The 13,073-nt window shown below is 38.5% G+C and overlaps 1 protein-coding gene across 1 annotated transcript in view; it reads left to right on the forward strand.

Annotated features, from left to right (window-relative positions):
- Window positions 1–12,670, forward strand: part of EMP2 (epithelial membrane protein 2) — a 23,390-nt gene extending 10,720 nt beyond the window's left edge. Inside the window, exons 2-5 of the mRNA XM_064461938.1 lie at window positions 5,560–5,671; window positions 7,842–7,932; window positions 9,305–9,451; window positions 10,032–12,670. Coding sequence (XP_064318008.1) covers window positions 5,594–5,671; window positions 7,842–7,932; window positions 9,305–9,451; window positions 10,032–10,216 — 501 coding nt within the window. The 5' untranslated portion in view covers window positions 5,560–5,593 and the 3' untranslated portion in view covers window positions 10,217–12,670. The remainder of the gene's footprint in view (window positions 1–5,559; window positions 5,672–7,841; window positions 7,933–9,304; window positions 9,452–10,031) is intronic.
- The last annotated feature ends 403 nt before the right edge of the window (window positions 12,671–13,073 follow it).

Here is a 13,073-nt window from a genome sequence, read left to right on the forward strand (position 1 = left end):
AAATGTGGGTGAGGAGCACTCTGCACACCTCCAGCCTTGGTCTGAACAGAGCAGGAGCTTTCTGCCGTGTTTTCACTGTGTTTCTGAGAGTATAAACGAGGATTGTCTGTGTTAAGATTTTCTTCCTGCATGGACTCAGGTGAAGATGATACAAAAACCTGACTTGATCTTAGTGAGAGCAGCAGATGAAGTTGTAGGATAAGTTTTAGCCTCCTCATTGTAAATGAGCACAGGATAAGCATACTGTACTGTGTACATGTTTCTCTAGTTGCAAAAACCAAATATGCACAAACATGAGAAACAGCCTGGCGGCAGGATTTAACTGCATGGGAAGAAATGAAAGCATGGGTTACAGAGATGACATCTGGACTGGAGAGTAATGATAGACCTTCTGCTAACAACTGTCAAAGACAGTTTTCCTTTTTGCTTTCTTGCTGTATGAAACAGCAGAAAAATTTCAAATGGCATGTTTCTTTGTACTGCTAGGCATTAAAGATAAACTTTATCTTAAAGATACACTGGGGATTTTTTGGGGGGGATTGGAGTTTGACAGAGGGAGGCGATCCAGTTTGGTAACGTGTTTGCTTACTACAGTACAGAAATGTTGGGAACCCTGGAGTGGATACTTTTTTCACTGAGCAGTTCTGTGATTGCGGCAATGTTTTATCTGGTAAAAAGGTACTTGCCTTTGCACGTCTAGAAGATTATAGCAAAGGCCCTTCTTAGCCACCTCTTGTAAAGCACATCAGGCTCTCATCACGGAAGTGCAAATTACTGCTTCCAATAGTCTGTATTACTGAAAAGATTAAAGATAAGTGTGACTGCTGCATTTATCCTCCCCGTGTGAAATAAGGTAGCACTGGTATATTACCCAGAAACAGTTCTCCTGCACTAACTGAAAAAAATCTTTGTTGTTAACAGAACTGGCCTTGTGTTTTCAATGTGTTTTGTGTAAGTGTCCTGCAACTTAACAGCATTTGTGAAAAACCCTATTACCACAGCAAATCTGGATATGTTCAGTAGGATTCTCGTAACTTACTCTTTCTGGATTCAGTGGCAGTCTGCATTTCTAACTCAGCTGTACCTGTACATTTCTACGTTACAACATGCTTTGTAAAGCAGTTCTAAATGGTGAGTCTTGCCATTGAAGAGTGACAGCAGAGCAGAGCAGAGCTGTAAGGGGCCTCTGGAGGTCTCCAGTCCAGACTCCTGCTCCAAGCAGGGAGCTAGTTCAGGATGCTCTGGGCTTTGCTTCAGTCAAGTTATGAAGATGTCCAAGAATGGAGATCCCACAGCCTCTTGGGCCCTGTTCCAGTGCTTAATCATCCTCATTGAATATAATTAATACATTTTTAACAATTGGAATATTCCTTGTTGTAACTTGTGACTGTTGCCTCTAGTCTTTTCATCATGTACTTCTGAGAAGAGTGGCTCCATCATCTCTGTTAAAAGACAACTATAGTGTGTCTAAAAAGCTTTTCTTTTGTGTGTGTAAAAACTATTAAAAGAATTCAAACCACTCTGGGGAATGATGAACAATATCTGTGGTATCATCCCACTCTTCATCCATGCCTAAAAGGCAGTGTAAAAATCATAAAAGCCTTGACTTGAGAGCATAGTGCATATTACTTCCAATGATAGAAAGTAAAAAATGACGTTGCCCAGGAAGCTCTTTTTTGATCAATACAAATATTCTTATCTATAATCAAGAAACTAAAGCAGAAGAGTTGAGCAACGGTTCATTTAAGAGCAAGACTCCTGTATGAGCAAGAAACCTTTTTATAGCAGCATGTATTAGCACAGATAATAGGGCAGTGCTTCCAAAGCTGCAAAACAGCAATGGAAAAATATGGTACAGAATCCCCTACCATATCACACGTTGATATCTAAATTTTACTTGAAAAGCCTGATGATTTCTATGCATCTTCTTAATATAGTTGTTTGCAGATTCTTGTTCAGTGCAATAGTATAAAGTACTAGAGTCCCAAATTTACACGATATAAAAATGCCTTTTCTGTTCTTAGTAACAACCCCTGTTAAGCAGTGTTTTCTTGTGGCTGCATACATTAAATGTAAGAGATGGTAGGATTTTAATCTAACCCAAAGTGCCGGTTGTTCTGTTGAGTGGAATTAGTTCAGCCATGTCAAACAGTAGTGCTAGCTTATTTGTTCTTGCAAGTACCCTCCAGTTTGAAGGACTGAGGCAAAAGCTGCCGCCAGGTGGCACACTGTTGGTTTGGCAAGCTTTGGGAGGGGTTTCAGCTGCTGCTAAAAAAAAAAACCAGGAAAAAATGTGAACCTGAAGTGACCCGAGACCCCTTGAGAAACAGTTAATGTTGAATAAGAAACAGAGAGGATTACAGCTAGTATGCAGAATAGGATGTTACCAAAGTGTTTGGTTAGTAATAAATTATTAAAGTAAGAATTCTGAATGTTAATGCAAACAGCATTCTCAGAAATTCTCCATGTGAAACATAACTGTGTCCTTCCCTTGCACATAGACAGAGGAAAGGAACTGCCCGCTACTAGGAGAGGTACCCAGGCAGTTGTCCTCAAAGGATTGGGGAAGGAAGAGCTTCTTGCTGAGTGTAAGGATCTGGAGTCTCCAAAATACATTTTTTAATTCCAGCATTGTCTGGAGTGGAGGAGGCCTGGTTGCTAATAGTCTCCCCCTGAGAGATAAAGTCCAGAGTTTCTACTTGAGAGGGGATGCAGATACTGTAGAGGCTTCTGTGTCGTTGCTGGCTGCATCTTAGAAGGGAGCTGCTTTTGGCTTCCTGTGTACAGATTACATAGTGTTTAGCTGGAGGACCCTCCTCCCCTCATTACTCCCGGCGCAGGCTGTGAGGAACCAGAGACACTCCTTGGTCTCCACAGGAAGAGAAAGTTGCTAGGAGTGATTGAAGTCCACGGATCTTTCTGTGCACTCCTGGGATCCCTGCTCAGGCATGACAGATTGGGTACAAGTTCTTCTTGTCTTTTCCTGGTATTAATTACTTGGAATTAGTCTGTCTCCTTCCTTTCCCCCAGCATATTTAATTCCCGTATCTATGTGTAGTTGTTGTAGCACTGTGTGCACAGAAGTTGTAGCAGCTCATGAAAGGAGCCATTGCCAGCCAGTCAGGAGGAAGTACCTGAAAATGGCTGTTATGAAGGTTCTTCAGAACAGAAACATCAAATTACTGTTACTGTCCTTTATTTTTTTGTAAAGACAAACCAAAAGGCTCTTTCATTTAATTTTGGCTTTATTTGGGTAAAACATAAAATGTCTTCTCCTCATCACCATACAAGTTTGTCCATCCTTTTTGAAACACTTCTGTTTATAGCTGAAAGCAGTAAAACAAAAACATTAACTTGACTGAAGATTAAGTGGATTTTTCTGTGCTGGCAAGTCTTGATTTCACAGGATTGGTTTTAATTAGGTTACATTTTTCTGTCTCTCCTTATGATGCTTCATGTAATAAGATTAAATTGTATTGTTATTGTTAAAAAAAGTACTGAGTACAATTTGATTCTCTCTCCTTATATGGCAGATGACTGTTGCATTATTGTCTGCTTAGGTACCATCAGTGCAACAAATGAAACTCAGAAAAAAACCCAACCACCAGAGGAGAGTGTTGTGTGAAGACCGGTACATTTCACAATGAAAATATTTTGATGTGGCATTATACAAAACCACAAAATATCTTCTTTTCCTTCTTCCTGTCTTTCATTCAAGAAAGACTCAATAGAGAGCCATGAATGACATTTCTAGAAGCAGAATTAGATTCAGAGGATCTTGAGTCATACAGCAGAATTGGCTCTTTGGTGGAAATTGCCACTTCTGTTCTTTGTTTTGGCTGAGAAGGCAAAGTTTAACAGTGAGAAAATGGGAAGGAATAAAAGCTTGAGTAGCTGCTTTCTGTATTTTAGAATTTGGCGTAGCTTTCCAGTACAGTCATGCAAATGAGATACAGATATAAGGTTAACCCATCAATTTTCATTTTCTCAAAAGCATTTTAATACTGTTTGGCTTTGCGCTCGTTATAACGCTGTACTGCAGAAAAGCACCATACTGCGGTGTAGATGTAAAGGATTAGACTGGAACTTCTAGTCTCTATTCATTGTGCTCATATGCTGTCTGTTATCGTTTGTTAAAGTTTTGCAGAGTAGTTGTATTTTGGCCTGACGAGAATGCCAGAGGAGCTGCTTTAAAAATGCTGTTACAGTAGTCTTTTTATTTGGTTAAATTCTCTGTGTGGTTCGTGATTTGGGTAAATGCAGTAGGGAAGAGAGGGTTAGTCATGAAAAAAATCATGGAAGTAAAAAAACTCATAACTGTCTTTTCTTTTGGATATTTGCTGTGTTATGTGAGTGGGATCATTTGACATAAGAGAACGTGTCCAAAGCAAAGGAAGCGGAGAAACGTGCATTAATGTACTGATGAGTGATAACATGCAGATAATGCTACAGAATGGTGTACATGAAATGCAAAGAATATATCTTCAAGACTGCAGATTCCTTATAGAATGTAGCATTTATTAATTGCCGAGCATTTTTATACAACAGGAAGAAAAAGATAATAGATATACCAAGCAATTGTACATTCCTATGTATTAGTAACAGTAGTTTTCCCTAATCTGTTTGTTATGTGCCACAGATTTCCTGGGGATTTCAGTTTAAATGAAGTTTGTGGCTCCTTTGCACATAAGAATATTTTCTTTTTTTTAATTTGAGATGTGAAATGGTAATAAATGTGTTAGATAAGATATGAAGAGAATAGGTAGACTATAGAGGGTATGAAGTGACTGAACATAACATAACTAACTGGATTATTACATGACTCATAGGTTTATTCAACCTTACGAGTCAGAGCAATATATTGGAGAAAATGGTAGCCTTAAGTCATTCATCAATGGATAAAACTTGAAACTATATGAACAAAGGACAACCTATATGAAACTTAAGGTACAACATAGCTGTTATTCAGTCTAGGAGGCAGTTCTTGGTGCACTTCATTTTGTTCCACAAACATCCTTTTGAAATCTGCAGTTTTTCCTACTTTGAAGGCATGGTTGAAACAAGACCTTACCAAAGCCAGTGGAAATACCAGCATCACGTGCAAATGTGGCTGTAAATTGAAAAGTACTTCTCTGAAAGTCAGTGTGAAGGGTGAATTTTTATATCCTTGCTGGAGTAGCACATAGAAAGAAACTTCTCTGTGTGTTTACCCACTGCAGCCATCCCACTGGCAGGTTGCAAAATGCGCCGTCTGGCTTCATTTCAAGCTGTGATTCATTTTAACACCAGTGATGCCAGTTATATATCACATATAACAAACAGAAAGCTGTTAGGCTGACATAAAGTCTGATTACATGAAATCTTTTCACTCTGGAGAAAAAGCGTGTGCTGTGGACTCAAACTGCATACAACGTTCCTGACTTGACTCTAACAGCACCCCTCTCTGGAATGCACTCGTGCTGACCTTGACTACTCACAGCCACAGCGAAGTAGTGTCATGACAGGTGAATCAGTTAACAGCTTTTAAAGACTGATCATATATGCTCTTATTCTTAACAGATTTATCTCAGACTAAAGCCTCCACAGATCAAGGATGTTGATTCTTCTGGCTTTCATTATTGTGTTTCACATAACCTCAGCAGCACTGCTGTTCATCTCAACTATTGACAATGTAAGTGTTATTTCTTCTCTTTTTCTCTCAAGCACACAGGTGTTTCTTTGCTTCATAAAAATGAAGTTATTCTTCTCAAGTTGTCTTCAACTTGCTTATTGAAAGGACCTAACTTTGTTAGGCACACTGGTCTGCTTATACCTTTTTGTAACAAAAATGCCTTGAATACGCACGTTGCTGGTATACCTGGATATGACTATACAAGTAGATGCCATATGCTTGTGTGGCATCATGTTGTAAGCCCACGGCATGCAGCTAATCTCCCCTGTGAGATACTTGGCCAGGGAGTGTATTTACAAAAACTACCATGCTTGCAGGGTGGAGCTATGGGACTTGGTTCAGCTACATATGGGAGGCGGGGGAAATCTATTGTCCTTTTGTGTCAAGTACATGAAGTCAAATAGCTCATGACTAATGCGTGGGCATAATTTCAGTCAAGGTATGCTTTGCCTCAGAAGCGGTTGCCCAAGATGCCCAATTAAATCATGAAAGAGACACCATGAATTTATCTGCTTCCATTCAGTTAAGCAGTTTCAGCACAAAGTTTTAGAATAATTTATGTTGCATTCTTTTCAAATTTCCCTTTTATTTTTGTGAAAGAATTTACCTTCCCATATTTACATCTAGCTCTTAATTGAATTTTCATCTTTCCAAAACAGCCCACTATCCTGACTGATACTCTTAGCTGTCTTAACTTACTTTCTCTAATAGGTTTGGTGTATGTACAGGCTTTTAGGATTGAAAAAATTGCTGAAAATAGTTCACTGTATTCAGTGAGACTGTTTTGAATCCCATAGTCTTTTCCAAGACTAAGATCCAAGTGAAATAATGTGTTACCCACAACTTTTTATTGCTAAATTGTACAAACTTGGGTGTTATCTTTCAATTGGCTGGTTGATTTGTTCCACTGAAGTAGGATTAATTGAGCACTAAAGCAGGTTGTCTTACCCTGCTCCTTTGAATATTTAGAAAGGTGGGACAGTGGACGAAGCAACTCATTCTTAGTTCAGATCTGCTACATATAAATCAAATTATCATAGAAATAAGCCCCCATGCACTCCACTTTGTGTCATTAGCTACTTTTAAGCAATTACACACTTATACTCTGTAACCACCTTTTATTAGATTTTATTGTCTTCAGAGGCTTTTTATAGTCATGAAAATAACTCTGAAGGGATTATACAGTGTTCAGAGCTGAAAAATAATATATTGAACTCGGACTGCAAATCCAAATGAATGGCATCCCGAGAAAGTAATGCTTTTTCTTCAAGCACAGCGTTACTATTACAAATATGCCTACTGTCATAATATATTAATTTTTATTGCAGTATTGTTTGCAAAGCTGCACAGTAAGCTGTGAGGTTTCTGGAATGTCTATTTAAGCAGCAGATGCTACCAAGTGTCATATTTAAAAGCTGTATTTTTCCAACTCTAGTCAAAACAAAGGCCTGCATAGCTATCGGGACAGGAATGGGTTTCCTGAGGAAATGCCACTTGTGCGGGGCGCTCGCAGCGTTTCTTAGGCTGTTCACAGAATCACAGAATCACAGGTTGGAAGGGACCTCAGGGATCATCTATTTCAGTCACCCTAGTGCTGTTTTGCATTAAATATTAAAACAACAAAATAGAAATACCACAGGAGGATCTTAATCTGCCTCTAGCCACTTCCAATCAGATGCCATAGCATCCATACTGTGTTTGCACACTGACAGCACAGCTACATGAAGTTGAGATAAATTCAGTTCAGTATTTCCTGCAAATTAAAAAACACTCCGCCTTTAAAGAATTGTGCATCCTAAACAGGGTCTGGACGAACAAAGCAGATCTTGTGTAGGTATCTTAAGGAATGAACAATCACTGATTATCCAAAATTTCTGCCCAAACAGTGGAAAATCCCTTGTGCTTTGGGATGTTTAAGATTGCCATCTACTCCCTTTTCTACTTTACACAGGTCTAAAATGAAAATGACAGGTGAATAATGATATATCCTTTATTACAGTATGCCATTAGATTTCAAGCTCAGTTTGAACTGATGATTATCTGAACTGAACAGGAGTTTCTTCCAGCTGATGTACCTGATCAGGAGAAACTTGGACAACTAAGGAGTTTTGTGGGTTTGGTTGGGTTTTATTCCCCCCCCCCATAAGAGCTCCTTGCTTTTATTTTGCAGGCCTGGTGGGTAGGAGATAATTTTTCTACAGATGTCTGGAGAATGTGTGCCATGAACAACACCTGTATGGCTATTACTGATCAATTCAGAGGTGAGTGTCTCTCCATGCCTATGTCTCAGTTCCTTTAGCAGGAGATCTGGTGAAATCGCTGTGAAATTTGCAGGGGCAATAATGTATTTGTTCAAAAAGCTGCATCCTCTAACCGCTCAGGTCCTCTAAAAACTTTAATACTGGCTTTTCCTTTTGTAAAAGCAAACTGTTAACAAGAGTTTCTGTAAAAGGAAAACACAGGGAACTGTCAGGTGCACTTGAAAGCCCAGTGCAAGAGAGTAAACACAAACAACTAACAACGAGTGCTAAAGAATTCATAAAAAATTAGGTCACATAAAAACAGTGAAGTCACCTGCAAATGTAGCTGAAGTGACAGAATTTGCCTCAGAATTGAACTCTGACTTCCAAAGAAGAACCTAAAAATACTGGCTGTGTACAGGGATGGGGGAAAAAGTGGGAGAAAGTCAGAATGCAAGCTGAAGTTTTAACAAAGAGGACTTATGCAGCGCAGCCTAACATCCTGCTTTACAAAAAATAACAAAAATCTCAAATGTTACATTTATGTTATTTCTATACTTTCAGTCTTAGAGGTAGATGATTTGAAGAGCCATGTATTCATAAAGAAACTTTGCTTTCCAAGCACCCAGCTGGTTTAGAGCATATGGATGCTGCAGTGGGATGATCCATTATGCACATGCATATCTAAGCTACCACGAATTCAATGAATTTGCATTTGATGTCTGCGTTACTATGCATTCATTGAAATTAGGTACCCAAACTAGCTAGATTATGAGTAGCTCAGGTGTGTCTGCTGTTCACAGACCTACTAACTGCAGCCTAGCTATGCTAGGAGAGGTGCTGTGAGGTGGTTATCTATGTAGCCTAGCTTGGCCGTATTATTGCAGCCAAGTCACACAAAGCAGTTATGTGTAGGTACAAAATTTATTGGTTACTTTAGCTCCTAGTTATAAGGAAGTGACAGGATGAAAAACCTGAATCAAAGGAATCTTCTGTGCCAGGGGTGGCTATCCTGTCTGGTTACACCTTATCAGACAGAGCTGTCTTCAGGTCTGGTGAGAGGCTGGGGTCTGCACTTGTCAGCCATTTGGGACCTGTGGCAGTTTCTCTGTGCTTTTAGTATGTAGATGGTAGCAAAGGATGTGGTGTGGGAGAAATAGTCTCCTCAGTAGTTTTACTCCATTTTATGAAAAGCTTTTAGAAGTCCTTAAACCACTGGCTGTGTTAATACCAAGGAAGCAGGGAAGAACCACCCTAGGCAATGCGTGCAGGACTGGTTTGCTCTATCTGCTGAGCTCCTGCTGACAGACCATAGCTCTGCCCCTCTACTCATTGCAGGAGTAGGGAAAGAGAGAAACTGTATTTTTAATGGAGGCTGCTTTTGTTTTTGCAGAATATCAATCAATTCAGGCTGTTCAGGCCACCATGATCCTATCTACTATTTTCTGTTGTGTGGCATTTCTGGTTTTCATTCTTCAACTCTTCCGTCTAAAGCAAGGAGAAAGATTTGTGTTAACCTCTATTATCCAGCTCCTGTCATGTGAGTGATTTTTCAACAGTTGTGACTTTAACAATGTTTAAATGAAAGTAAGAAAGGGAAGGGGGGAAAGGTTTAAAAAAGGTTGAGCTGCCTGAGAAATCTGTAGGGCCCTTGAGGTCATAGCTTATCCTTTGTTTTTGTTTAAACAGCGAACTGCTCCATTCTGTACTATTTAGGCAGTGAAAACGGATGACATCACTGCTCAGAATAAAGTAATTTAAATTCTGAAGGGGAATAGTCTGAGATTCTGAACTGCTTGAACAAATTCAATAACTCTGTCCTTGTTACAGGCAGGTACTTCCTTAATTTTTTCCTAGACTTTGGAACTATCCAGATGTTTAGAATAATTTTGCCTTCATTGCAAATGACATAAATACACAACAGCCCTTCAAATTTAATCCATGCCAAGGAAACTGAAAACATGTCCCAAAGTGTTCCCAGTTCAGACTGAGGATGGAAAATGAATGTCTGCAAAAAAAGGTCATTGGAAGCAGCTGACAGAAGAGAGACAGTGAATAGTTGTTATGCCTATTGATAATAATTTAAGATGCTAAACTTTACTATTTTCTTCTTCCTCCAGGTCTGTGTGTTATGATTGCAGCTTCCATTTATACAGATAGGCATGAAGAACTACACAAGAGCAATGAATATAGCGTTGAAGTTTCTAAAGGCCGATATGGCTATTCCTTCGTCTTAGCCTGGATTGCATTTGCCTTTACTCTGATCAGCGGTGTTATGTACCTAGTATTAAGGAAGCGTAAATAAATGTCAGCAGCTAGTTATTTCTGTCACTACAGTACAAAACCAAATTCCAGTAACCATTTTGTATATAATCATTTATGCGGTTTTGTAGTAAAGGTATTGTTTCTCTAAAAATGTATTGTGTTCTTGATATGAAACAGAATAAAAAACAAATTGGCAAGTTCAGTGGATGCCTGGCACCTACAGGTCAGGGGTCTGAGCAGGACAGAGCCAAGTCGTTTCTTTTACAGATTTCATAATCATAAATGATTTTCCCTTATGAGACATCAACAGTTTATTCCTGGCCTCTAGTAAATTACAAATAAAGCCTGTGCAAATTAATTTGTAAGCAATATGCGAACTATATTCCTGGACCATATGGGTCCCTTTGGGATGGGATGAGTATAGGGGGAGTAAAAAACGAGGCCCAGATCCCAGTGAAAAGGCGAACAATTGTAAAAGCCCAAAGCTGCACCCGGAGTGCCTGTTCTGGCAGAAGACTAGCGTTCTGCTGTTTATAATGTGCAGTAAGTGTCATCAAGCTTTTACTAAAGCCACTTGCTTCGCAGAAGTAAACAACTCCTTTTGTATTCCAGCAAATGATTCTCTTGATTCTCTTTCACATTTAATTCAGGCATACAGAGCCTTTGGCAGGAGAAGTTACCAGCAAATTCACTGCACAACTTGGGAATAGTCTGAGCAGTAAGGAATACCCCACTCAGGTCCTGTATCTCTTTATTTTTGCATTGTGAATAGACTTTCTGGAAGGAAGGAAGGGAAAAAAAAAGAAGCATTACCTTGCCTATATGTGCAAATTTCTAAGCAAATTAGTGATCAAGCAGTACCAAATATAGGTTTTTACAGCCAAACTCAACGTGTTTATTACACAGGGCTTTTATTATATAGTGATTTCATGGCTAATATATCATTTACAAAAGCATTTCCCAGGTCTGCCCATTAGAAAATTGGCCTTTAAAAAATTCATTCTGAATTCTTTTGTGGATTTTACTTGAACTAAACACTCATACTAAAAAAATCAGACTGCAATTACTATGCTTCTAAATTCCAGGATATTTTTTTTTGAGTTAAAATGGCCTGGTAATTTTTGTTTTTCAATAACTTCATGAGATAAATCTGTACTGTAATATTAGGTTTATCTGCTCAGCAGTGTAATACTGGCTTTGGCTGATGGTGATTTGGAGTTGGGAGATCAGTGTGGAGAATGAATGAAGTGGCTTTTTCTGGTTAGTCAAGCTTTCATGCTTAAATAATGATTTGACTTTGTAAAAGCACTAACCATGTATTTATTTCATTATATTCACTACAGCTGGCCCAATACACCAGCAATAAAAACATAAATAGGTTTTGAATGAGATTTTACACTTAACGTAGAACAAATTTGTTACTACAAAGTAATGTAGCCGTACTGAAATCGATACTGCATTATACATCAGCTGATGGTCTGACCCATTCCTTCAGATAATTCATCTTTTATTTCTTGCAAAGTAAAGGTTCAGGTGCATAACTGTATAGGAACTGCCTCCACCATAAGTAATAGGTTGTATAGTTCCATCTCCATTCCTTGAACATCCTAAAATGCTTTGGCATTAGACAAGGCGTTACGTGTCTTTTGGGAGCAAAGAAAGCCCAGCAAGACTCCTAGCAAAACAGATTAAAACAACACATTAAAAGTAATAATAACAGTAAAAAACCCAGATAGGTCTCAGCAAAACGCATCCTCCCCAGTCTAGCATGATGCTAGTATTTTGTCAGGTGGTTTGGTTTTTTTTTTTGGTCTTCATGGGAATGCTCTGAATTTCAAGAATTATTACCCTACTTTTTTAAAAAGTGTTTCTACAGTTTGCTGAATACATTTTAGATTCAAAACATGATTTTTGCTAGCAAGCAAAATTTGTCTTAAATAAGCAGATGCAGGTTTAAGGTTGAAAGTAGGTAGACAATTAGTCAGGCATTTTGCTGGTTTTATTCAAACATGAAATAGTAAGGACTATTCTTAAGCAAATATGGATTAGAACCCTTTTATATCTTGAAGACAGTCCTGTAAAATTGTAAGTTAAGCCGTTACGCCACTGACTTGAAGAGATGCTTCTTCAGTTTCTTGTCTTGATAATGCTTGGGTCATTTATAGAGCAACTATTTAAAATAAAGATGAATATATACATGAACACACAGCTTAATACCACAGTAAAAGATCTGTCCTTTTAATTAAAAGTGAAGAGCGCACACACCACGGTGTACAAACAGCAGCACCCGCATGATGCCACGTAAAACAGAGCAGGTGGGAATGTTCTGCATACCAAGAAAACAAATACCAAACCAGTCTGAAACAGAGTTTTAACAGGACAAACATATTTTAGAATATTCTTTCTACCTAATATGCCTTTAAAATATACCATTTTCTGTGCTCTATATATTCTGAAACTGTACATGAAAATAAAGTTAAAACAAATTCTTGTACTGTAATAGCAAGCTCAATACATTTAGCAATCTGACCTTGCCTTTAAGCTTGGGATATATTTACACAATGTTGGATGAGAAAAAGCTGAGTATTTGTGTGACAGGTAAAATTAAATTTTTCCTGCCTGTATTAGAACCACAAGCTGGTTATTTTTGTCCTTTGTTGAAGACCACCTAGGGTAAGCAGAGAAAATATTAGTGTATTGAACATTTTAGTGTACAGTGCCAAAAGAATAGCTACGGAGTAATGCAAGATCCAGAGGTGCTCTGATAAGTAGTTTACTTCTAAGGGGTTTTTGTTTGGTTGGTTGGTTTTGGTTTCTTTTTCCCCATCATCTGCAGAAACATCTGTGTATTTGAGATTAGGTTGAGTGCCTTGACCATGTAAGAAAATAATGTTAGA

The sequence above is a fragment of the Phalacrocorax carbo genome, chromosome 10 (genome assembly GCF_963921805.1).
Source record: "Phalacrocorax carbo chromosome 10, bPhaCar2.1, whole genome shotgun sequence".
In the NCBI taxonomy this organism is placed as follows: Eukaryota; Metazoa; Chordata; class Aves; order Suliformes; family Phalacrocoracidae; genus Phalacrocorax; species Phalacrocorax carbo.